Source organism: Pleurodeles waltl, chromosome 3_1 (genome assembly GCF_031143425.1).
Source record: "Pleurodeles waltl isolate 20211129_DDA chromosome 3_1, aPleWal1.hap1.20221129, whole genome shotgun sequence".
In the NCBI taxonomy this organism is placed as follows: domain Eukaryota; kingdom Metazoa; phylum Chordata; class Amphibia; order Caudata; family Salamandridae; genus Pleurodeles; species Pleurodeles waltl.
The window spans coordinates 1,644,903,942-1,644,931,225 of NC_090440.1; the positions used below are offsets into that span (position 1 = coordinate 1,644,903,942).

Genomic DNA, 27,284 nt, shown 5'->3' on the forward strand with positions numbered 1-27,284 from the left:
TGATAGTGGGGTGGTGAAAGTGGTATTCTATTGGAATTAGCATGGCAGATTTAAATTAAGATGCTAAATGGCAACATTTTCTTTTTTGCTGCAGATAGAGGAAGAAGGTAAATGGAAGTACGTTAGTTATGTGCAGAACCACTGGAATTCTATGGCAGAAAAAGACGAAATTGAGACAGCCTTGACCAATTTTTGTAGCAAGACAAGTCCATTATGAATTTACAGTGCCAGTGGCTCGAACTCAAGCAAATGCGAGACCTATTGCATTGCAAATTCTTGTTTTTATGGTATCGGATGGACTTTGGTCTTCCTAGATATTGGTCTTCCTAGATATTTCAAATTATAGATACAAATATTGTTGCAGTATGACCTTTATTAACTAATAGTCTTGTTGCATTTTATGTCATAGCAATTGTTTACACATTTGAAGCGGATACGGAAAGGAGGAGCCTTGGATTGCCATCCCGAGTTCAGTTTACTGATCGTCCCTCTGACCCCAAGTTCACTGGAACTCTCTCTCTGGCTGGGCAGAACATTGAGAAATGTGCGACTGCCAGGCTTCATCTGCAGGTGGGGGAAGCTCTTCAGAAGTGGTTTATCTGGACTGTAGTAATATGAAAAATAAGTATAATCTTGTTATAAAGGGCCTTTGCATATTTTCTTGTTACAGCTGAATTTTGATGTCAGCAATTGATTGGTTTCATGAGGCAAGATAATGTAGTAACCTAAGGGCGCCACTTGGTGTCAGTGCCAAACTACTGCAAAATGCTAGTGAAAATCCCTTTCTATGTGAATAGGCAGCTGCCAAAGTTAATATGAAAGTAAAGTCATTAATCAATTAACTTATGATATCATAATATCCTGCCCCTGACACGAATGTTCCTCAGACTCCTACCTTTAGCCACTAACTGAAAATAAATGAGACTGGTGACTCTGCCAAGTGTTCAGTTTTCTTTGATTGGCCTTTATAGACTCTCAGCATTATGCATTTTACTTAGAAAAAATATACGAAGTTAGTTTATTGAATCTCTGTCTCACATGAGGGAGCTCCACTACAAAAATATTCAGGAACATGTGAAAACTCCCCCAGCCCCTTGCATTTGTCACCTCAAGTTTCCATAAGACACCTCTGTTTCCAAACTGTTAACGCAGGATCTGCCTGAAAGTGTTCTCCCTGTGGCTCGTGTCTACACAGACAAGAATGTTTACACTTTTCCACCCACAAAACATATCCTGCTTTTTAATTTCTACAACATTATCTCTGTAGAATCATTTGCCAATAACCATCAATAACAGACGTTCTAAAGTAGTGTTTTCTTGAACAAAATACTGTACTTCATATCTCTAATGCAAGTGCATCTAATTGAATCCAAGATGTGCCTATGGTGTGTGAAATATTTGTATTTATATTTTGTTTTATTTAATTGTACCATGGTTAAAGGATCCTGGATGATGAGAAATAAAGGAGTACCAAGTATAAGCAATGGGAACATTGTAAGTCATCTCAACATTTATGGACTAATAAAGACACGTGGGTTGCTTCCTCTTGCTGGTACAGGGTCTTGGAACTGGATTGAAATACCCTTACATAACGTTTATAGATTAATACACCACACAAGTACAGTTTAAAACCTTCATTTTAAAAACATTGAACTCTATCAGTGCTTTTGATTCTAAGCAGCATCAGTGAACTGTCAAAACATTTTAAAATCTACTTGTAACTTTTGGTGTGACTTAATTTCAATCTTTTTGCAGCAAGCTTTTTATCTCAAAATCTGGCATATATGCAAAAATTGTAACCTTATTAGAAAGCACTGTTTCCTGCATGTTTTGTGACAGATTTGGCTTGGTCACAATCAGTCAAAAACTTTAATTCTCAAACCAAGCATATGTCTTATTTTGCTTGCTCAGAATCAAGCCAATAAAGCCTTCCGTTAGATGTTCTATACCTATCCTCTAATTTCCACATTTAGTAAGAATAGTCTCAACATAGAGCTTCTCCAAGCAAACTTGTCACTCTATTGACACTTCGTCTTGTTTCTCATGGCAGCTGTTTATCCTGTCTCCAAAGTCAACTTCTGGCACACTGTCCTGAAAGGTTATATTGATCTACTAATTTAAGTAGAGGAGAGTTACATTTATCTTGTAAAATAAAAGAAGCCCACAAAATACTCAGTTTTTCTGATTCAGTGTTATCCGTGATAATTATGTGCAAACTTACTGTCTTCTTTTAGGAAAATATTAAGGATAAACTAAGACCCATTCCTGTATCTGTTTCTGTGGAAATCCAAAAGTCTACCCGTCGGCGTAAAAGACAATCCACCACACTACCAAATCTCATTCCAGTTCTCAATTCGAATGAACCAAACACCATTAATTCCGAGGTAGGTTGCTATGGGATTTCAAACTCTTTTTTTTAAATTTTTTTATTTTTTTTTATTTTTTTTATTTATTTTGTGGTGGTTGTTTTACAAAGCCATCAAGTTGGGGTGCTCTGAGTTCCAAACCCTCCAATTAATGCATCTTAGCTGTCTGGTGCTATATTTTGATATCTTGCCCAAAAATCCGCGTTTACTAATAATGCTAATAAACCACTCTCACTTGCAACGCTATAGGAGGAGCACTCTCATTTTATAGATCTAAAATATGGCCATGTCATACACATTTTGTTCTCTTCACCAGAATATTTTCCAGGATTTCTTCCCAATGCATTTCAATAAAGACACAGGCATTTTCCAGTGGTACTGTTTCTTTACTGTAGTGCAAAGGATTGAAAAATAAAAATTGCATGGTTGTTTAGTTTTAAATGTGTGTGTGTGTGTGTGTGTAAATATATACATATATTTATTTATATATATCATTGGTTGGGGACACCAGTACTATAGACATGAACTCAAGTTGATCATGAGCTACCATTTGCTCCCAGACACTTTCAGAGTAGCTTGTGACCCTGAGTTCATTTTTAAATAAGCACAGGGTCACAATTTCCTTTTAAAGTTAAGGGGGCTGTGTTTATTCTGTGTTATTATTATCATCAGGTTGCAGATAGCAGGCCCTGGTAATGAGCAGTGCTCAGTCAGATTTACGACCAGGCTGCAGTTGGGGAACAGAAGTGAAAACCTGAAGCCCTCAGGATTTAACTCTTAAATAAAAGCCCTTGTCAACTTAATATTGGAGTGTGAGAAGAAATGTATGCTTCTGAATGCTGTTAAATGGGAGCATATTCGAATGAAAAGTTAACTTAATGATTAAGTTAACTCTTCATTTACATTTTTTCCCTTTCAAAGTGGCACATTTACAAACAGTAGGCCTCTTGCTACCAGTAGCCTGTAGACCCTGTGCCATATGTATAACTAAAAAACATAGTATTCTTTATTAAATGGGAGAAATTTAAAATGCAGAAAAGTGTTTTTACACAATTTAGCAGAAATTGTTTCTGCACTTTAAATTTCTCCCATTTAAAAATATGATTCTATATTTGTGTTATACATGTAACTGTCCCACATATGGTGAAAGATATATCCTGTGCCACAAGTACATACAACACAGGCTGTCCATTACCCATACACACATATCCCATTCATAGGTGCACATGTTCATACATCCCCAAAAGATGTCTCACTGACACACATGGCAGCCCTGTCATAGTGAACATGTCAAAGTATTTTGTTCAAACCATAGTATCTGGGTCTATGGGCATTAGGATTTAATGTCTATACAGCTACTTGTGGGGTTTTCAGGTAGCATTCAGTAGCTCACTATAATTTTCACTTATCAGAAGTAGCTCTCACTACAGAAATGTTGGATAGCCCTGCTATAGTATTTAATGTAAATTTGTCAACTTTTAATATTCACAAGAAAGGGGCATTCTGGGCAGTAGCTTTAAAAAAAATTATAAACACAATGGGCCTCATTAAGAGTTTGCGGAACGGAAAACTTTGTACACCAAACTCCTGACAGGGTGGCTGCTGCCTACGCCGTGGCCTCCCTGCCGGAGTCATTATGAGTATCCCGCTAGGTCGGTGGGCGGAAACCTATGTTTCTGCCTGCTTGCCTAGCAGGAAACAGGCTACAACACTGTCTCTGGCTCGTTATTGAGCCGGCTGCAATGCTGTAGCAAAGTAGACAGTGAACATTGTGACGGTGTCGGGCAGGGGGGCCCCCTGCACCTGTTCTCCACCAGCCTTTTCATGGCTTTGTTAGTCTGGCCCCCAATTTTTTAATGTCATGATTACCCATAAGGAATCTTCATTGTGTGTGAAAAATCCCACCCCATGTTACCACACACTTCTTGAACATTTTCATTATTTGTGCAACTGATGTTGGATTCATGTTCAATCTTAATTTCCTATCCTAAGAGCAAAGCAATATAAGTGAAAAGATGCAAACAGACTTTCAGTTAGTTATACGCAAACAAGGACACTTGTGTTCTATCACAACAGACAACCAGTAATTCAAGGCTCACAAGGAGAAGGCTTGATCTCTTCAAATCAAGAAATCTGCACAGCCTCTTCTTACATCCCTCCTGATGGCCCAGATGATGCTTGTCTTTTTCGTGAATTTTGCACGAGAATGAATATTTGCATTTTTAATCAAGAACATATTTTCCTTACTCACTGATGCTAATGTGATCCCAGTAATATATAACACTTTTAGCAAAAGTTCAACACTTTTATTGAATTATTTAAACTTGCACATTAAGCACCAAATGATCCAGCCTTGTTTTCATTGCTATGACGTCTTTAAGTTATGCTTTTAATTTGGGTCAAGACTGGGTACAATGAAACAATGATCACAGGTTGTCTTCCACCACTGTCTCCATTTTATGCAACAGTGAAATTAACGTGGTTCTGACAGAGTTACAGACAGCCTATTCCTGGTTTACTTCATATAATTTACAGTCACACATTATGAAGTACCTTCATTTGCTTACCCCTATATACATTTCTCACTATTGACCTATTTGAAAGTCATCTTTGCGTAGAAGGTCTAACATGAGCAAGGCCTAGAATAAGCCTAGGCATGTGTATGTTCTTCTCTACGCAATAGCTAGGGGATGTAACCCCTGCCAAAGAACCTTATTAAATATAAAGAAAGATGGCACCTTACAAATTGTGGTTATGTGTTGAACTAGATTTAAAGTTCAGATTAACTCTTGACCTTCTGCCATGGTACCAGGAAGTGACATAGCAAGCTTCAGCATGCTGTTTGCATACTGAACATTACAGTAGCATTTGCTGACTCTTGGGGTCCACTAGTCTGTTTAGGCGAGCTAGTATAAGCCAAGCATGGATTTGTGTGTTGATATAGTGACACAAAGGAGGACTGGGAATTTTCTCAGGAACCCAATTTGACTGCATTGAAGTATTATAAAGAATTAAGGTAGCTATTGTGTAGTGGAGGATGAAGGAGAAGTATGTTAGAATCGATTTGAACTCCATATTTCATTAGTGCATCCAAAGTTATACATGTTTAGAAATATATATTTTCCATTTTTAAGATTACAATTTTTTGCTTGTACATCTCTGTAAATGGGAGAGCAGCAGAATGACTAATTACAATTATGTAATCTAAAAACAAAACAGTTGCCTTTCTATTAATAACCAAACACATTTAAACCCACATTTTAACCCAACTTTATCCCCAAAACATGGTTTTGGTACAAACTGTTGTAACAGGAATTTCATTAGTTTACCTTTAATTTACTTTGTACCCAGAGACTCTATAAATTACGTGGAAGATATTGAATAACTCTCCGATCAATGCACCCGGGCCTGAGATCTTAAGCAATATATTGGTGTAGTGAATACATTTAGGGCCTTATTTGGAGTTTTGAAGACAGTATATTTAAAGTTGGGTGGAGCATCATGTTTTTGGTGCTGGTACTCCTGCTGACTCCGCCTACGGAAATCTTAGCTCGAAGCCCTATGTACTTTGAGCCATCAGCCCAAGTACCTCAGACCATCCACCCTATTTAGGTTGAACATTCTGACATAGTTTTTTTCTTGTCCGAGACTGCCATAAAAATCTTGCCAGTCTCAAAAAGAAAAAAAAAGAAAAAAGGAGTGCCACAAGATGAGAGAACTCCCAGTGTGTCAAGGCCATTATGTTTGTTTTTTCAAAAACAAACTCTTGTTGTGGTAGTTCATTTTTGAAAACCTGTTTAAGTGACAGCATGAACCATGGCGATTGCCCAGCAAGCTTTGTGCCTTTAGGGGAGCCACCATGATTGTAGCTTCTCTGAAGGCATAAAGATCTTTGTCTGCCCTGAACCAGGACAGAGGAGATGTCTGTGCCTTAGGAGCCCTGCAGGTATATTGTCAGGGTGGCAGAACATATGAAGTCTACCTGTTGGCTGTTCAGTAGGGTGCCTGCTAGAACTCTAAGTAAGGCCCTTAGCTTTAAATTTACTGAACTGATTACCCTTTACTGTGTCAGATTACTTGATTAGTGCAACAAAATGTTCAATAAGAAGGTAAAAAATGCAGAAACACCAGGGCTGGCAAATAGTTTCCAAATACAAAATCCCCTCAATATACCATACTTTTTAATCAGCAGAACGTTTGTCGAAGAATCTGAATGAAGTACTTAAAATGTCCACAAAATTGTTTCAACAGCTTCTCAACACATTTGATATGTATAACTAATTTAATCACAATTATTCAACATAAACAGTCTAAGTGATACAAAAAATGCTGTATTTAAACTAGGCACATCAATCAATTCATGTGTGTTAGATCTACCTTTGTTTTAAGAATCTTGGGTGATAAATGTATTGAAAGTTTAACAATAAACCCCAAAGAGTAAATCTTGGTTAACAATTTGATACCCGCATTCAGAAAAAATACATAGTAAAGCAATTAACCCACTCCATATAAAAATGAAAACAGTATAATCTTTATCTGAATTAGTGAAATCTTCAAACATCTAGGGATCTAAATGCATCCATGATAAAACGTAGTTATTCAATAGTACAAATATTTCCAATATACCACAGTACCTCTCCATTGATTGATCTAGCTCCAAGTTTTAATTTTGTTTTTTTCCAACTTCCGCCACCTTCCAGCAAACTTAAAATCCAAACAGACAGAAAAATAGGACTAAACATATTGTGTATTTTTATCACTGGGTTTCATCTTTGCATATACTTATGAGCACGTAATAACAGAAGCAACTATACATTTCAGATCCTTAATAAAATAAACACTAGTAAATTTATCATTAAGGCACATATGTAATTATTTTATTTTATTTAGAATGTACTCACTATTCTAGTCTATTCAATTTAATAAGACACATGCCACTTTCTTTATGACCCTTATGAACAAATGAGACTTGAATGGATAATGAAATTTTTTAAATAGTCTTATGTAAAATTTTAATTTGTTTGATCAATCAGGAAGTATATTTATCTGATATTAAGATAACCAAATATAGTTCTGGGTGATGTCATTCTAAAATGAGGGGCCAATACCATTTGGCCGAAACTTACACCATCAAATTATCAATAATGTAATTATCATGACACTATTTAAGCACTTTTGGTCTGTCTAGTGCATTTTACTGTATTCATGTATTTAATAATGAAAAATGGTTGTACTTTTTCATGGTGACGTTTAGCTCCTGTTGGGCGGTCTGCAAAACAGGGTATTTTGCTTTATTTTGTGTGGATTTATAGGTAACATTACAGCATATGGGGGAGGTTGGGCAAGGTCAGTGTTAGTTATTCTTTTTGGGCAAGGAGTAACTTTCATCTAGGGCAAAGTTTCAGGGCATTGTGTTATCAGATGCTTCCACTAGCTGGGTCCAAAGGAGCAATAAAAAGATGACTTTGTATAGTGGATAACAGCTGAAAACATACTTTATCTTGCATTACAGGTGCAATTTTTAAAAGAGGGCTGTGGTGATGACAACATATGTCGCAGTAACCTGAAATTAGACTACAGATTCTGTATCCAGGAAGGAGATCAGGAAAAGTTTTCCTATTTACAAATGTAAGTTCAGCATCTTATGTAAAACTATATAATTTTGTTGAAAAGCATGTTGGTGATCAGAGCAGTACATTTTTATTTTGAAGGGTCTGCCCTTTGCAGATTTGGTTGCCTTTCATTTAATTATAATAATGTGAATTATTGTTAGGAAACTTCAAAAAATATAATTAATTAAATGTTAAGAGTTACCAAAAGGAGTCTCCTCATGTCTTACAGTAGGTTCAGGGTTGCACCTCTCATGGTCAAGCAGTCATTACACAGTAAAGTATGTGGTTTGCTGTTAACTTTTTTTTTGGTCTGGTAAAAGCTCTGCGTTGCTTTTCAGTAGATCCCTTAGACATCCCTAAAGTCTGTTATTCTTTGGGTATTCTTATAGACGCCCATTACCCAATAAGCAGGAATCCGCAGTAGCCTTATATTCCAGGCAGTTTTTGAAAAAAAAAATACTTCAGCCCCGTATTAGCAAGCAAAACAAACTCAAAAGTTGCATGTGATTCCAGTGCTAATAACAATGAATCATCCTACCACACCCCAATTCTCCCTGTAAACACTTGTTTGGGCTCCTTTGCAGTACTCCTGCACTATTCCAAGCATGTATTTTTTTCCTCTCCTTATAAGTCAACAAATATTTTTTTCTTGCTTTTTTCCATGTTACCTTCAATTTTTTTACAAGATATCATGGTGTATAAGAGGATTCTAGTGAAGTGAAAAGATAAGGAAATGAATATGATGGACTCGCCATTTGCAAATGATTTGTAAGTGTGTGTAATTGTTGTTATTTGCAGAGCACAAACCTAGCTTTAGAGCAGAGCAACATAGTATTGAGTTATGGCCCCCAGGAGGATACACATGTTAGAGACTAGGGTAGATGGTCTGGTCAGTAGAGGTGTGTATTCATCTTTTTTCTGAATTTGGGAGAGTCTTTGCTGTTTTGATGTCAATAGGGATGTTATTTCAAATTGCCAAAACATTAATGGAGAATGCTTGCATTCTGTATTTTCCTTCAGTTTGGTGATATCCAGGCATCTGATCTGGCATTGTACTTATAGTTAGTTTGTTTGCCAGGAAAGCTGGTTTGTTGCTAAGGGCCTTGTAGTGATTCACCTTGTCTTGAAGATGTTGAAGATGATCAGAGAGGGTGGGGGAGCTAGTGTAGGTCTGTCTTAGTTTGGACTCTTGCTTTGGGCAAGACTGCTGGTTTAAGGATGACAGTACTTTTGTTTGTAGGTGACTATGCCAATCCTACAACAAGTCACAACTGTCGTCCCAACCCTTCCGGCTCACTAGCAGCACTTCACCAAAAACAATCGTAAAAGGTGATTTGTGGCAGCCTTTACGCATGGACTCAAGAACAAGACATCTCAGGGAGTGTCGTGGTTAAACGGAGATTACCCCTTTCTCACAGATACATTATGTCTCATTCAAACACAGGCAATAACAAGTTGTAGTAAAGTTTCAATAGTTTTTATTTAACACAACTGCAATCTACGATGTGTTGCATGGGCTGCAATGATTAGGATAATGAACAGTGCAAGAAACAGAATTGTGAAGACAAGAGTCATTATTACAAAGGCCTCCACCATCTTGCAATAGCATATAAAAGACATAAGACATAAGATGTGTAATATGCCCTAATACCCTAATTTGATAGGCCTAACCTCCTACCTAAAGGAGAGCTGGGTATGTTAAACCTAATCTGACAATGCCATGTCCATGAGAGGAGCCCCCAACCCTCGTTACCTTGGAATGAGGTCTCTATCTCAGACTCCGCAGGGACACGAAGACTGGGTCAGCGTCAAGACGACGTGCAGCATTGATATCAGCAATGGTGGTGATGCCCTCTGGTCAGAATCCCTCTGATTATCTGTCTAAAGTGCAATGTATTTATACAGATCTACCAGGACCCCTGAAGTAGGTGTGTTCCCAAACAATAGATAACAGACATGCTTGGGGCGGCAATTATTATAAACAAATCCCTCGAAAGTATAGAGAGGGAAAGTCCCTAAGTGTGAACACCTACTGTTTGTTTGTCTTTGTCACTTGATCTTGACGCCTTAGCGCGGTGGCACTGATAATGTAAAGCATAACAAGTGGCCTACCTATAAACAAGGCAGCCATCTTAGATGAATTAAATAATGAATTCGGCTAAGACAGAGCAAGCTAAGTAGGTTAAAAGTCACTAGGTGACGGGGGCACGAGTCTGCAAGCCAAAGGCTAAGCTAACTCCTATATAACATATAGGTGATGTGGTTGAATTTCTCCAAGCCATTAATCAGCCATGCTGCTCTTTGAAGGATACCTTTCATGGGTACTGGAGTGGTATTTGGGGGAACCATTAAGCAGAGCATTGCTTCCATCTATGTGGAAGAGCACCAAGAACTGTACTGTTGTTCTGTAGTCCTCTGCCACGAGAAACAGCTTTTCTTTCTTAGAGAAAGAAGTGGAGCTAAGCGGTCTTGGTCTTCCTGGTGATGTGTCCATTGACTGTGAGTTTGATGTTGAGAATGAATCCCAGAGATATTGCATGGTCTATTATCTGGGGGCAAAGCCTGGCGGGCTCGAGCGCCAGGCTTCAAAGTTTGTGTTTAGTCATGTTGGCACACAGGAGAAATTCAGTCTTTATGGGGTTCTGCTTCAGGAAGTTGTCATCCAAGACTAAGTTTGAGGCAGGATCTGAGCCTCTGCATGTCACCGGTTGAGGATATTTTAGGTGGTTTTGGGTATTCTCAGTGTATTGACCTGTCGTAGTTTGGACTCTTGCTCTGAGCAAGACTGCTGGCTTAAGGATCACAGTACTTTTGTTTGTAGGCGACTACGCCTTTCCTACAACAAGTCGCAACTGTTGTCCCAACCTTACCAGCTCACTAGCAGCACCTCAACAGAAACACAAATAGTAAAAGGTGATTTGTGGCAGCCTTTACGCATGAACTCGAGAATAAGACATCTCAGGGAGTGTCATGGTTAAACGGAGATTACCCCTTTCTCACAGATATATCATGTCTCATACAAACACCGGCAATGACAAGGATGCAGTAGAGTTTCAATCGTTTTTATTTAACACAACTGCAATTTACGCTATGTTGCATGGGCTGCAATGATTAGGATAATGAATAATGCAAGAAACAGAAATGTGAAGACGAGAGTCATTATTACAAAGACCCCCACCATCTTGCAATGCATAGAAAAGACATACAAGATGTGATATGCCCCAATACCCTAATGAGAGTTTTCGCTAAATCCCTTATTCCTAAAATGGCAGCACTTGCAGATGATTTATCATCACAAAATTGCTGAAGCTCCTGTAAAAAAGTGAGACGTTCATTTATGTCAAATGGTGTTTCTGCTGCCACCATACCAGGGGCATCAAGATCTGGGACATGCATAGGTATCCCAAAGAGAACCTCATATGGAGTGCGTCCCCCCAAGGACCGTCTTGGCAGATTATTCAGTGCTCTCTGGACCCCATATAGGTGATGTAACCAACTGCGGCCTGAACCTAATACCCAAGCTATTAAGGACTGCTTTAGATCACAATTCCGCCTCTCCACGACCGAATTTCCCTCAGGATAGTATGGTGAGTAATAATGGAGTTCAACACCCATCGTCCCCATGGTGTCCCTGAATGCCTCAGAGGCAAATACAGGGCCCTGGTCCGAATGGAATGCCGCAACCGCATATGTACCAATAAAGATCAGCAAGTCTTTTATAACAGTCTGGGCGTGAGCCGACCACTGTGGCCATACCCACAGGAATCTAGAACAAGAATCTACAGTGACTAAAATGTATTTTTATGCACCATCAGGCTGTAAGGGACCACAATGGTCCAGGTACACACACTGTAGTGGCCTGTTGGACACTAAGAGGGATGTCTGCGGTGGGCGTTTGATATTAGAGCCCTTGATCTGCTGGCAAATGTCACAGCAAAGGACATACTGCTTTGTTTGTCTGCATAGACCAGGCCACCAGAAGCGTTTCTGTAGGGGTGTTATCGTGGCCTGTATACCAGCATGTGCAGAAGCGACACCCTCATGTGCTGCTTTAATTAGATCTAATCTCTGGTCTTCATTGGGGATCACTAGATCTCCAACCCCAGGAATTGTTGTGTAAGCAACATTCTGTGCACTAATATGGTGAGTATAGTTTGTAGGGTATCCTTTCGGAAGGTGTTTGCCTGCAGCCGAAGCTTTAACGGCAGCCAATATTTCATTATCCAATCTCGTTTGAGAACGAGTCACTGCAGCCACAGAAGCCGTAGCTACTGCTGCTTTGGCCGCTTCATCAGCCAATGTATTACCAGTAACGTGTACTCCTACATGTTGGTGTCCCAATGTATGGACTACATGGACACACAGTACCTTATCCTTAAGATCAGCCACCCTCCCCCACAATGTCTTGTGCTTAATGGTGTCCCCTTTAGAATCTCTAAACCCGTTGCTCACTAGCAGCACCTCACCAGAAACACAAATAGTAAAAGGTGATTTGTGGCAGCCTTTACGCATGAACTCGAGAATAAGACATCTCAGGGAGTGTCGTGGTTAAACGGAGATTACCCCTTTCTCACAGATACATCATGTCTCATACAAACACAGGCAATGACAAAGATGCAGTAGAGTTTCAATAGTTTTTACTTAACATAACTGCAATTTGCGATAAGTTGCATGGGCTGCAATGATTAGGATAATGAATAATGCAAGAAACAGAATTGTGAAGACGAGAGTCATTATTACAAAGACCCCCACCATCTTGCAATGCATTGAAAAGACATACGAGATGTAATATGCCCCAATACCCTAATGTGAAAGGCCTAACCTCCTACCTAAAGGAGAGCTGGGTTTGCTAAACCTAATCTGCCAATGCCATGTCCATGCGAGGAGCCCCCAACCCTCGTTACCTTGGAATGATGTCTCTATCTCGGACTCCGCAGGGACACGAAGACTAGGTCAGTGTCAAGACGACGTGCAGCATCAATATCAGCGATGGTGGCGATGCCCTCTGATCGGAATCCCTCTGATTATCTGTCTAAAGTGTGATGTATTTATACAGATCTACAAGGACCCCTGACGTACGTGTGTTCCCAAACAATAGATAACAGACATGCTTGGGATGGCAATTAATATAAACAATCCCTCAAAAGTATAGAGAGGGAAAATTCCTAAGTGTGAACACCTACTGTTTGTTTGTCTTTGGTGCTTGATCTTGACGCCTTAGCGCAGTGACACTGATAATGTAACTCATAACAAGTGGCCTAACTATAAACAAGACAGCCATCTTAGAAGAATTAAATAATTAATTGGGCTAAGACAGAGCAAGCTAAGTAGGTTAAAAGTCACTAGGTGACGGGGGCACAAGTCTGCAAGTCAGAGGCTAAGCTAACTCCTGTTATCCCATTAAAACGAACTAGGATTCACTACAGACTGATCTTAATATTGCTGCCTTCAACAGTGGATCTGGAAGATTCCTTCTACATGCTAAAAAATTATGAGAACCTATGTTATTCCACAGGAGATTGTCTGTCTGTGATTTTATGGAACATATTTGTACGAGCTGGCTCCGGTTGGTGAAGTAGGGTGCTGACCTTGTAGCATAGTACTTGAGAATCCCATTCATGTTCTCAGGGTGTTGATTAGAACTAGATGGTAGTCTGTGTTGAAAGCTTCAGATCAAGATCGTAGTTGGACCAAAAGACAAGGATTGTTTCTGACATTGAGGAGGAGAGTGTCATCGCCAACTTGCAGCATGTCCGTCTCAGGCCAGCAGCCTGATAGGTAGTCATGTAGTACATTAATTTTGCAGATTTGCCCCTGTTGATGGGTTGCAACTGCTTTCCTGATTATTTTCCCTCTGAACAGCAGGTGGGGAATGGGGTGAAGGTTTGTGAGGTTGGCAGAGTCTAGAGATGGGTTCTTTGGATGTGTAAGGATCTGGCCTTTCTTGAGAGCATCTGGGAAGGTCCCTTAGTTTTGGGAGGCATTTAGAATGTGGTGAAGTGGTATGAGGGCCTCTTCTTGGAGTGATTTGACTAGGCAAAAAGAAAGGGCATCACCTCAGTAGGAGAATGTCTTGATAGAGGTAAAGATATTAAGGAGATCCGTGTGTAAGATTGAAGGAGGTCCCTTATGGCAGATGGTAAGATGTGAAGTGATGGTGGATCTTATTTTTGCCTATCTTTCAGTGAAGAAGTGATGAAGGTGTTGAAATTTCAACTGATTGAGGGACTGAGTTCTGGGAGAAGGTTGTTGCAGTGTTTGAAGGCCTAAATGTTGGTTTCCTTCGTGATGGTATTAAGATTTACTGTGATAATGAAGAATCACATGTCAGTGCACTCTATGAATGACTAAGTATTGCTTCCAATTTGAGTGTCCTGTCTGCATTCGATGCTATTACCAGTGGGATGGGGGAAATCCAAGATGTGTGTGAGAGGAAAGTTAAGAAACAGATTTCTCTGTAGTGTATTTTGGTTGCATTGAGAGGTGGCTGGAGCGTGTATGACTGCAAAGTGTGATTAGCATCAGTTAGATGTATTGTGTTTTAGAAGGGGGTGTGTACTTGTGAATGATATCTGAATGTCAGAAGAGTCATTAGATGCAAGAGTGGGATGAATGTTTATGTGATCTGGGTGTGAGTTTCAGAGTGGTGTACGTTGTGGTCTTTGTGAGTCACATGGTGAAGATAGGCTTACCTGGAACAGGGGTTTGGCACTAGGTCATACCAAACCAAACTGGCCCAAAGATGACACTTTTATCTAGGTCACATTTAACTTGACACACCGAGTGAGAGACACTCTAAGGAACAGGATTGTGTAACCTATTTGCAGGCAGGAAAACAAATAAACAAATGGTGGGATGCTGCAGTGCGTCCACTTAACCTACCTGCATTGGCAGCAAGGTGGCCTTTTGTCCTTGGTATTAATGTATTTTTAGACCTTCACAGGTTTGAAAGCAGTTGTTTGCTATTTGGCAGGATGCTGTTCAAAGGTCATGTGACTCTCTGGCATTGTCAGCTGGAGTACGTTTTGGTGTTTTATCCCAGATCTGTAAGAGCTTGTAGTACCTCTCCTGAGGGAACGTTGCTGGTAATAAAACCTAATAAAATATATATTTTTTTAATTTGACCTGCTGCATTTAGGTCAGTGGTAAATGGCTCACACCTTAATTATCTTTAAGGAACAATGACCTTGTTGATTTTTAGAAATCTTAACCAACAGAAACCTTCGGAAGCCTCCTCAAGCCAATTGTAAACAACATATCTCTTCACAGTCCCTGTGGGTTTTGAATAAAACTTGTTTATGTTTAGATTTTCCTAGTGCACTCCGTGTGAATGATGAATGCTCACTAAAGTAATTATCTATTCAATGTAAGTAGTTATTTCCCACTTTTACTCAAGGTCCTAAGAACAATTAATTTGGTTAATTTGTGGATTATTTACCGGTAAGCTTCATTACTCCGAGTCATTGCCTTCCTTCTAACGTCGTAATGAGCATTGGCCTCTTGCTCTCAGGTGTTGTGTCCCATTTACAAAAGGAAAAACACCTCTTCTCCCCTTCTGATACGGTTGACACTAATGTGTCCTGTGTCAGGCTACTTTAAGAGGGGCAAAGGAGAAGCACTTTCTGTTATCCTTAAACTAAACAGCAATTTTTCTCCCACCCCAGGCCAGGAAGGTGTGCAGGAATAATGGCTGTGAGAAGGAAGACAATGACGCGAAGTAATAAAGCTTACCATTAAGTATTTCTAGCATTACCTCCTCATTAGGCTTCCTCCTTGCAGTTCTAATGCGATGAGCTTATGGAATCGCTGGATACAATTGCATAATGGTAATGAGAAAGAAAATAAACAAGACTCAGCTTGAACTGCTACTCCCAATTTATTTGTAATATATAAAAGTAATGGTGAACAGCACCACTCCACCAAAAGAAGGAAAACAAATCTCCCTTGCACAGCCTATAGAGGGGAAAAATGTATTGGGCAAGGCCAGTGTCGCTGCACCCATAAAGGCAGCCCAGGTTTAAGACATATGTCTTGTGGATCTACCTTGTACCACCGAAGGAAGAGGGACCTTAGCTTTTGAATAGGACAGGAAATTAGCTACTTTCACCCATCAACTAAAGAAAGATTTTGTTGTTTTAAGCCCCCTTCCTGCCAGACCAAAGGTAACAAAAAGAGCATCTGTTTTCCTAAAAAAGATGTTCTGTCCAGATAAATAGACAAAGCACTGTAGAGGTCCAATGTATGCATTAAACTCTCTTGATCCGAAGATGGATTGGGGAATAACACATTTAGAGCACCAAATCCTGAGAACAGTGAAAAGAAGAAAATACCTTGGTCAGAAATGCAGGATTCAGCCTAAGGACTACCCTATTAAAAAATCTTATAAGAGGGTAATGAGAAAACAAAGGTTTATTGTCCCCTAACTTCTACCAGAAATGATGGCTACTTGGAAAAAAAAAAAACTTTGTGGGTCAGACGATCTAGACCTACTGATTCAAGAGGTTCAAATGGGCTCTCCCTCTAGAGATGGAGCGCTAAGGGAAGATCCAAAGCTATATCGGAGAGTGACATACCTAGCACTCTTAGGGAAAAATCTTTTGGAGACAATGAGCTAAATTGGCCATAAGAAACCAGTTGATAACACCAATTGGCTTTTATGGCAGACATCAGGCTCCATATGGTGGAGAATGCTCACCCCAAACAAAGCCATCTCTGAAAAATTCCAATGCCGAATTTCAATCACAAGATGAGGCTATTGGATGCCTCAAGAGACACCAGGAGTTAAAAATTCATCTCATAAAGTTTGAAAGCTGCTCTCCTTTTGGAATTCTGGATTGAAACACCAATATCACAAGAACATCCCAGGGCCTTTAACCTCTCCCTTTCACTTTCCAAGTTTCCAATGCCCCACTATTGCTCTTTCTCACTGAAAAATTGGGAAACTCAGAGGAGGCAGAGAGGCTGAAAAAATTAGAGTATGTACAGCCTACCACTGAAGTAAAGGATATCAAGTTTGGTGAGGCCAGTTTGCTGTCACAATTACTTTTGTGTCAACTGATATGATTTTCCACAGAACTCTGCAGTGAGAAAAGCATATGAGACCCTTCAGCCAGGGTGCGCTGCCCATATGCCCAGGGACAGACTGAGAAAGCATTATTTCTGAAGGAGAGGATTCCCCCAAGAGGTGAAGAGGTCTACCATGGGGTACCAAGGGTTCCCTGCAGAGATTGAAGGGCCTGGGGGATAGGAACATTTCCACTGAGGATGGAAAGACCCGACTCAAGTAGTCGCAGGCCCATTTTCCCATTCTGGAAGATACACTGCACAGAGGCTGGAGATGGATCTGTTATGTCTCTAACTCCTCTGCCAGCAGATTCGAGGAAAGGACCCAGGTGTCCCCTATGACCTTGGTTACCTGGCTCTTGTTACAAATCAAGATCCAGCAGCTGTATTTCTGAATAATGTACCTGAACAGAATGATTGATAAAGCTGGCTCTCCGCACCGACTACTGGCATCTGAGGTCAACTCCAGCAAAGGAGGAGGAGAGAGAGGAATATGTGTGCTTAGATTGTCTGGCACGAACCAATATCTTGAGTCACTAGAATCTCTGCCTCTTAGCCCTTTGAGGCTGGGTGCAAGTGGGTTGGAATGGTGGGGGACTAGGGGATTAAGATGGAGATGAGCCCAAGGGACCAGGTGCAAAGCTGCTGCCTTTTTAGCAAAACTACTCTCGGACAACCAAAAACCTACTTAAGAGTACAAGCCAACATTTTCCCTTGTAAAGCTGGTTGCCATCACCTTCAACTTTTTCAAATGGCAAAAAATAGGAACGATACTAACTATTGATTATACAGTTCATATACCGTTATTCAGTCTCCTTGGTATAGTTTTAAAACAAAGTTCCCAATATGATATTCCATATTAAAAAGTATCCTTTTATTTACAAATCATATTTCAGACATGCATTAAACTACAGCCAAAGGGTTTCACTCTTATCACAAAGATCTGCTTCAGGGCCAAAAATGGGAAATATACACAGCATTAAATTACTGTAAAAAATAAAATAACATTCATATGTATCACAACACAGCTTTAAAATCTCCACTTAGTTGAGATGTCTAAGATACATGTGAAATGTATCCCCATCCAGGAAACAAGACTGCATGAACTACATCTAACAATAAAATTCCACAAACAATTTCTAGTGGATAGAAATACAATGTGGTTGTGATGTACTTGTTATCATAATTAGAATAATTAATGACGAGGAAAAATGGCAACCTATTGTTCACTGTACAGCAAAAGGCAAACATAATTTAAAGTAATAACAAAGTCAGCAGGAATCCTTGGTCTTCCAACATCATGCGTACCTGACAGAATGCTTTCGAAGAATTAGAGAAAGGAGAACCACAGTTTATACAGTTGTCTAGGCAGGGGAAAACCAGAATGTTCAAGGCATGACCATTACCCACCAGGTGAGTCAGGTCTTTTTGAAAATTCTTGGGGCCAAAGAAAGGTCGAAGGGCAGGACACAAAATTGATAGAAATCTCCTGCAACCACATATCTTAGGAATATTTGGGAGTCTTGAAGCATATGAATGTGCCGATGGGCATCTAATAAATTGAAGGAGGCCAGATACCTCGCCTGTGAACAAGAGGGATAATCGACAGGAATAAAACCATCTTGAAATGTATATATTGGACCTGGTGGTTCACATTTTTCAGAAGCAGAACCAGATGGAAGTCCCCAGAGAGTTCCTGGGCAAAGAACATCAGGGCGTAACAATCCTGTCCTCTCTCTTAGTCTGGAACCGGCCTCATTGTCCTGTTTGCCAAAAGGGCTGATTCTCCCTGAGATAGAGCTTTGTGTCATAAACAACATTTTGGAATAGGAGTCGGACCGAACACATCTTATGGAATGAAAGAAGATTTTGTTTCTTTCCGATACAATTTGAAGAACTAACTAGTCTGTTATTAATGCTTTCCATACATGGCAGTATAGAAGGAGCTCTTTTTGAAAACCATCCAGGATATAAATCTTAGCCAAAAACCAGGGAAGCGCAGACTTCTCTACATCCTCCCAATTTCTTCAAAGCAGATTCCTTACTGCTTTGTGGATGGGAACAGAATCAGGATCCCTGTGCCTATATTGTACAAAAAATAAATCTTCATCAGCCCTGGACGATGGAGCTGGAAAGGTTCAATTAGACCTAATTATGATGTAATCTCTGATCGCTAGGAACCTTGGATATATCAGCCTCTCTGCTCCACATCTTCCTCAAACATCTGTGTCAGGATCCTGAGGGGTAGGAAAATGTTTCTTTTTGGGATAAGAAGGAACCACCTTAACTCTAAATGACTCCTCCACAGCCTTGTTGATCATCTTCTGTAGAACATCCAATTGCTGGGGATGCCGCACCTCAGTAGAAGCAGATGCTTCATTAGCATGTTGAGGAGATTCCTCCCCAGAGAAAATTTCATCATGCCTCCATTTTCCACTTGCCAACCAAATAGTCTACTTCTGGCCATATATGGCTGCCATCCTTAAGTCGCTCGCACTCACACACACTACACACATGCAACACACACATGCACTCAATCGGTAGAAATCCCATCCCCCATCTTCTCAACTTTTGGTAATTCAATGTTGGCATTGATCTACACCCTTGGCCTTCAGTTATTGAGTTCTGCAGATTATACTCCGTTTCATTTTCATTTAAACGGTTGCCCTTGTGATGATATGACTCTGGGTAGGTGCTTAAAGGTGATCAGGGAGTGAAAGGACAGGCACTGATTGAAACTTCAGTTGCACAAAATGGAAGTTCTGACAGCAGAAGAAAGTTCTGACTGTTGGCAGTCCACACTCTGGATGAACAAGCTCATTCCTTCCCCAGATCATTCTTCGGTTAGCAGTGGCCCTTGCTTGTACTTTCCAACTCAGTAGCATTCATTGTATTAAAACACCTTCTATCCATCAAAAGTAATGATCTGTAGTTAACGTTGGTTGGTACTGGATTAGACTACTTTAATTCTTACAAACCCTACAAAAGCCAGCAGCCCACTTGATTTGGCTGCTCCTCGAATAGCGCTAAGCCACTCTCAAATGCCTTACATTGGCTCCCTATTTGTCACAGAATTTTATTCCAAGTCATATGCTCTTACATAAATCATTCTGCAGTACTGTTTCCAAATATCCCTGGAAAAAATCACTGGCAATATAGACTCCTCATCATGTCTTACACCTAAAATCGAATCTGCTTCTTCGCATCTGGAGAGTAAGACTAGCTTTTTTGTTTTCACTCATTCTATGGACAACTCTGCCTCTCCCTTCTTTGATCTTTTGTGTATTGCCTCACTTGATGTTTAGGAAAAGATTAGAAACTTATCTACTTCAGAGCAATTAATTACATCTGCCCTTTCAATCTTAATCCATTAGTGCCTTTTAGTTCATTAAACTCTCTACAAAACGATTTTAATATAACATTATCGTGAAGCCATGAGCTGACTGGAGTACCCTACATTTCTTAAAACTAGACCTATGAAAGTTCAGTGCAATCACTTGTTTTTCTGTGTAGATGGCAACGTCTCTGGAATCTAGTATTTACCCCTAAGAGAGTGCCAGAAGCACCACACGCATTTGTAGTCTCAGGTGTGCAGTACTCAGTTTTCACTTTGGTGCAGGAGCTCACAGGAACTTCTGTTACCGGTCTTACCTATAGAAGGAATATGCTACATCATGATGGGAGTGAATGAGTGTGTAGCCAGACCTGTGCTAAATGGTTTTGTACTGCATGCTTTTACAATTTCTACTAAGTTTAGGCCCAGCAGAATGTGACCAGACGGCTTAGAATTAGGGAGGCGAGCCAGAGGCAATGGGAACATCCTCAAAGTAGAGTCAAGGGTGGCCAAAGGACAGATTTCTTTAATGAACTGCTGATTTTTTTTTTTTCCTGCACTTAGACCTGTTTACTGTAATCTGACATGCCCTTGTTGCTTAGCAGTGCTTCCACGGGCTGTGCCTCTTTTGCTATTGGGTGAGTCCTGCACAGCATATATTCACACTGCTTCATGAACCGTATCTCCAGAAGTTGTACCCTTTCAAGGTGATGGTCTGACCACTCTTAAAAATAGTATGCACAGCTGCATCCATTGTCACTATTTGCAGTACCTCATGGTACTGTGCAATGATATTCGCTACACCATGTTTATAGCACTTATTTGAATCTCACACACCTCAGCAATACCTCCCAATCAGAATAAAATACATCCAAAACCATATTAATTAGGCACTCCTAAAGGATGCCAGGAACCTGATGCAAATTGGAACGGTTCATAACCAGGGTGTGAAGCTCTTAGTAAGTGCTCTACATGTAAATATAGACTTCTACTGCCTCATGCCCTCCCTTCCTACCCCTGTCCAGCCTTTTTATCCTATCAATTATTGATCCTACTATGTGTGACCATATGATTTTGTACACTTCTACTCCTTTTAAAAGTAAATAGGCAACATTTGAAATTTTACTAATTTTAAATTGAAGTGGATTACTGCTTTGAATTGTTTATTTCCCAATTGTTGTATTAATAAAGCGTGAATGTTTTGTTAAACAGTGAACATGGAGTTCCAGTGCTTGTGCTTAAAGATCGGGAAAATATTGGTCTGGAAATTACAGTCACCAACAACGGTGATGATGCTCATGAAGCTAACCTGGTTGCATCTTTACCAGAGACACTGTTTTATTCTTCTTACAAAGAGCTGAGTGGACTTCCTGTAAGTAGAGTACACACCTTGCTTGACTTTAGCTCTCCATTTGTTTTTTTGGGGAGGGTAAAGTTATGGGTGGGAAGGGAGCGAGAAGAGATCTAGTGAAAGCTTTGGATGAAAAAAGTCTCATTTGCATTGGTGATTTTTTCACTTGCATTGACAATGTTGCCGCTCTTCAGTAAGGTGTATCTCATTTTCCCTCCAACCTTCTGCATTCAATAGCTGGAAACTCCTTCTCATCAGCTCTGTATCTTATCTGACCACCCACACATCATGTAGTTTCGCAGGATAAATGCTCTTCAAATCTTTATCTCCTGAAGTACTGCAGTTTTTGCTCCTGAAGTATTTAATAACTGATGATAACTGTTTTATAATCGGTGTTTTGCCATTGACTCTATATGTTTTTGTTTTCGCTACATACCATAAATGGAGGTAGTTAGCTGGCAGAAATCCTAGAAAATCAGGCTTTCATGGCAAATGACAAGACAGAAATATAGTTGCTCTGTGTAGCATATATTTTATCCCCTTGATATACCATTTACATTTTTTGTTTCCACAGGAAAGGCAGCTAACTTGCTCTGCCAACCAGAATGGCTCTCTTGTAGATTGTGAACTGGGAAATCCTTTCAAAAGAGGTTCAAGTGTAAGTGGTGGTGAATCATGTAGACTCTGATATTCCCTTTCCTGATTACATTTTTTAACACATTTTTTTCTTTTTTGTCACCTTCAGGTTACCTTTAGGTTAGTTATGAGTACAAATCAAGTGTCTATGAACACAGCCGAGCTTGCCATTGCTCTGGATTTAAAAACGTAAGTTTAAAAAAAAAAAAACATTCTTCAAGTCAAAAGGTCTTGCATTCTTAAAAAAACACATTACTCTTGATAATGTGAAATTATGAAGAGAATTGTTTTTATATTTTTCATTTGTCTCCTTAGAACAAGCAGCCAGGATAATTTGCAACAATTAGTTGCCCAAGCTCAAGTGTTCGTTGAACTTCTGCTCTCAGTTTCTGGGTAAGTGGCTCTATTATGGTATAGTTCCTTTTGTTTACTATTGAGTGTAAGGTATGTAATTACTAGTTTCATTTATGTCTCAACAGTATCGCCAAGCCGCCCCAGGTATATTTTGGAGGAAAGGTCCTTGGTGAAAGTGCTATGAAGGTGGAGGATGATATTGGAAGTTTAGTAGAGTTTGAGTTCAAGGTGAGCTATTTGCCATACAAAAACATCACAGTTCATTCAAAATGACCTGTTTCCATATTTTAAGTCTGCCCTAAGAAACTTCAACAGCTTCTTGTGTTTAAAGTGCACCCGAGAGCAGGTCATTCTGTATTTTTTGAAGGTATCTGCACAAAAGCTGCTACCATCTGGCTGGCACACAAAACTGCGAACTCCGCTGAAGATCTTCTGTATTGTAGAGAGACTGCAGAAATGTGTCTTTAAAATGGGTATTGAAAATCATTTCTCATGGCTAATTAGATCTAGGTTCAGGATAATTTCAAATTTTCTCTCCATACACTGAGGGGGGCAAGAGCCATGGCATGTATATATGATAACTACTGACTACATGAATGATCCAAATTCGGTTTACATGCTTGTAAATGTATCTCATTAGAATATTCCCAAAATCTGTAATGGATCAGCCCTAAAAACAACAGATGTGTGTTCTGTTTTGACAGCGCACAATTCTTTCTAGTGAATAATGATTGGCTTTGGCGCAAGTCTACCTTCAGCACTCTGCTGCTCCCTAGCTAGGTTTGCACTATGGAAATACCTCTAAAAAAACATGTATGTATGTAAAGTCACTGTTTCCCCGTGACCTTAAATAAAGCAACCCAACTGTTATTCCCCTATGATCTATAACATTATAGAAGTATTTTTAATTGGCTTCACAAGACTGTGCAGTCTTTCTCACAATGGAGCCAGGTGAACTAGCCGCTTTTTAGTTTCAGTTAAACGTTGAAGCATTGCAGTTTGTATTAATGTCCTTTCAAGCGACACAATTGTATTTTGGTTAAAAAAAACTTTGATCCACATGGGTTCAATTTATCAAGAGTAGTAATGCCACGTCTGGAAGGTTTACTGACCTTATACGTTACTTGTTTAGCAGGCTCCAACAACTCATGGAATCAGGAGCATGTGGGAGAACTGTATCATCATTTCTTTGGGATGACACTTGACCTATGGACGCTGGTTGAAATGAGTAATAGCATGAGATTCACTAGTGCTAGACAACTGAAACATTGTTACTTTAAAAGGTGGTTGTACAATTTCTTAAGCTTTAGCATCAGACTCTTTAGATTTACTGCATTGTTTACCAACTGAATCGGAGTCAATGGTTCAGTGGTACCGTAAAAACAAAACAAAAAAATAATAATAGCAATATTATTGTGCCTCAAGTCTGGCCTCCACTCTGGTTTTAGCACCAACAACTGAAGTCCTACTGGTAAGTTTACAGTGGACAAATAGTAAAAAGCCTCCTGAACTAAACAAGTGTCCCACCCAAGCAAAATCAGTGGTGAATATTTTAGTGCACCAAGAGAATCGATGGCCAGTTGAATGAATAACTGGCATAGAGAAACCTGTGCCCAGGTGGAGGCAAGTCAGCTTTCTAAAATCAATGAAAGACAAAACTGGTCTCAGTATAACTGAGAAAGATGTAGTAGCAGTGATTCAGCACCGCTTTGATTTTCCCTGGAGGTACCCCCTTTAGGAGCATGTACTTCAATGGCCCATCGTGTTCCAGAGTTTCTGGTAATTGGGTCTTTCATGAGATTAGGAGTACCCACTTGACACTAATTCTTCACCATTTCCCAATGGGCTGGACTTTAGTGTCCAAGACCAACTGTGGCTCAATTATGATATTCCCAGAACGTTACTGGCTATAGAGTTAGATCAGGAGGATGACCACAGAACAAGACACCTCCTACAGGTGTGAAGAGTCGAAACCTCCATGTCCTTCGGGAGCTGGGAAAGTGCAGATTCTTAATAGTATGGGGTAGAGGAGAGATGTATAAGGTTCTTTAGTGGTAGTAATATGTCAGCAATAAATCTTTATAACTCTACAGTCTCTATAATGTTAGCATCCAGGCTTTGACTTGCTTACATGTCAGGTGAGATTCAAATATCATATGACTTCTAAGTAGTCTGGATTATGAATCTGCATGTAAACAGAATTTCAGTCAAGTTGGCCTAGTCTAGACATTTATTCAGCTAGGGAAACTTCTTGCAGGACATTCCTGCTTCTTTTCTTCCACAGGTCACGGATAGAATTGTCTCCATAAATCCAGACCTAAAAGATAGCAGTCAAGCAGAGGTTCTCGAATTGCAGTATTCTCTGTGCTGATGATGTACAAGTGACTGAACAGGGGCAGTTAGTATATATCTTCCTTTAGTGACCAGAGAAGGTGACCTGAGCCAGCCAAAGATCTGCTTTAAAATTTCAGTGTTCTCATTTTCAAGGTGAACTTGCATCTTCCTCCGTTGTGCCTCCTTTCCATTGGCTTCTGAAGCCTAGAATGCAATGGTACTCCTATTTTGACTGCTCAAAGTATGAATTAATCCCAGACAGGGTTACAGAGAAAGCCGCTGATGGTAGGTGGAGGCCAGTTACACAGGAGGAGTTAGAATGGTGTGTTTGAATGAGGCAGGGAAAAAGTTCCACTGAATAATGAATGGGACAACTGCCTCTTTGCAACAGGTTAAAGGTAAAGTTGGCCAGATCACAGTGACTTAGACTGTCATTTGTACAATAGCAGCCTGAAAATAGACCACCATCTTGTACACACATGTACCCGGAGTCCCAAATGGACACCCTCCATTTATTGAAAATAAAGCAGTGATATTCTGTGGTGTTGCATTTGGCATGTGTGTCTTTTACCATGGCATCTTATTAATAGCCTCCAGTACCACACTTTAGGTCAGGTGGAATCTTGCCTGCATTTGTTTGATTTCCAGTCAGCCTAATCCAGCCCTTGATGTGGTCGGAGGTAAAGGAGGGGTGGTGGGAGAGTGAGCAGGAGAGTAAGAGGGAGAGGAATGAGAGGGGTGGTAAAGTGAAGAGATGCAGGTGAGAGAGAAAGAAAACCATATCTTGAGTTGAAAAAAAACAGTGGAAGCGATGAATGGGTAAGATGAAAGGTGGTGGCAGATGTGTGGTAGGACAGTAGAGGAAACTGTCAAAAAAGGAATTGATGAGGAAGGAAGCAGGGCATGAGGAAGGTGGCATGGCATTAAAGGGTGGCTGGAATGATGAAAAGGTGAAGGGTGCGGGTGGGGGTGGGGAAATGAGGGCATGTGAGATTGACAGTGGAGGTGAGGAGTGGGAGAGTGGGGATGCCTTGGAGATGAAGGCAGAGACAGGAGAGATGATCTGGGAGGAGGTGAGCATGAAAGAAATTGAGAGGTACAGAAGGGAATAAGAGATTATTGGATTTGGGAATAATAAATGGTTGTTTGAGAGAAAGCTATTTGGGGTGAGACATGGAGAAGGTGTGACAGGCCTTCTAAAGACTGCGCAATTTAAAGAAGCCACATAGTAATTCCATGCTGACAGTATGTTTAAATTTCTGACTGTTCCCTTGCCTCACACCCTTTGCTGTTTCTCTGGTTTGAGGTTATTCCCAAAACTCACTTGTTGGATTTTGAGAATTGAGGCAGATGCCATACAAATGATCGGCAAAAGTGGATCTGTTGATTGAGGAGCACGTCTAATCATTGAAAGAGGGACACATATTCCTTCTTTGCTGAAATTTAATGCTGCGAATATTTCTGGTCAAGTCTGGCTCCAGACCTCCATTACTTTGAATTTTTGGGAAGTGGATCCGTTTTTTTTTTTTGTTGTTGTTGGTTTTTTTTTTGTTTGTTTTTTTGTGATAATTGACATTTTGCAATTTTATTCTATAGTTGTCAGGTATGTACTTCTGTATAATTTGCAAAACGCCTCTTTTTATTTTGTGTCTCTTAGATAATAAACCTTGGTAGACCACTTAAAACACTTGGAACTGCTTTCTTGGATATTCAGTGGCCAAAAGAAATAGGCAATGGGAAATGGTTGCTCTATTTGATGAAGATCCATTCTAAGGAATTGGAAAAAGTAACATGCCTCCCTTCAGATGAAATAAATAAATTAAGACTACAGGTATGTATTTTTGTAGTTTAATTATCTCTAAGTGAACACTGAAAACAAGAAAGCACCCAAAGTATTAAAAGCTGGCTTACTTTGTTTGATCGTCGGCATTCAAATTATTAAAATGCACAAAGTATACAAAATCCTAGTATTACGAGCAGCTCCATAGTTATTTAATCTTGGCGAGCCCTACATATATTCCATCAATGCATCGCTCAACAGTGTATCAGTCTATTTTCCCATCTCATGCTTACCTCTCTTGAGTGACACTCAATACTCATTCCAAATTCCATCATCAAATCAGCCTCAGGAATTTATAATTAAATGTAAATCTGTCTTGCCATGTGATCCTTGGTCTATTCAAATTCTACAAAAGAATATCACTAAGCTTATTCTTCAGATCATCACCCTCTCT

At 39.9% G+C, this 27,284-nt stretch overlaps 1 protein-coding gene across 3 annotated transcripts in view; it reads left to right on the plus strand.

The window, feature by feature from the left end:
- ITGA6 (integrin subunit alpha 6) overlaps positions 1-27,284 on the plus strand; it is a 179,756-nt gene that overhangs the window by 128,625 nt on the left and 23,847 nt on the right. For all 3 annotated transcript variants that reach the window (XM_069225341.1, XM_069225340.1, XM_069225342.1), the window contains 9 exons: positions 410-570; positions 2,235-2,384; positions 7,879-7,994; positions 21,588-21,747; positions 22,301-22,384; positions 22,472-22,551; positions 22,678-22,755; positions 22,842-22,944; positions 26,708-26,881. In XM_069225341.1, the coding sequence (XP_069081442.1) occupies positions 410-570; positions 2,235-2,384; positions 7,879-7,994; positions 21,588-21,747; positions 22,301-22,384; positions 22,472-22,551; positions 22,678-22,755; positions 22,842-22,944; positions 26,708-26,881 (1,106 nt within the window). The remainder of the gene's footprint in view (positions 1-409; positions 571-2,234; positions 2,385-7,878; positions 7,995-21,587; positions 21,748-22,300; positions 22,385-22,471; positions 22,552-22,677; positions 22,756-22,841; positions 22,945-26,707; positions 26,882-27,284) is intronic.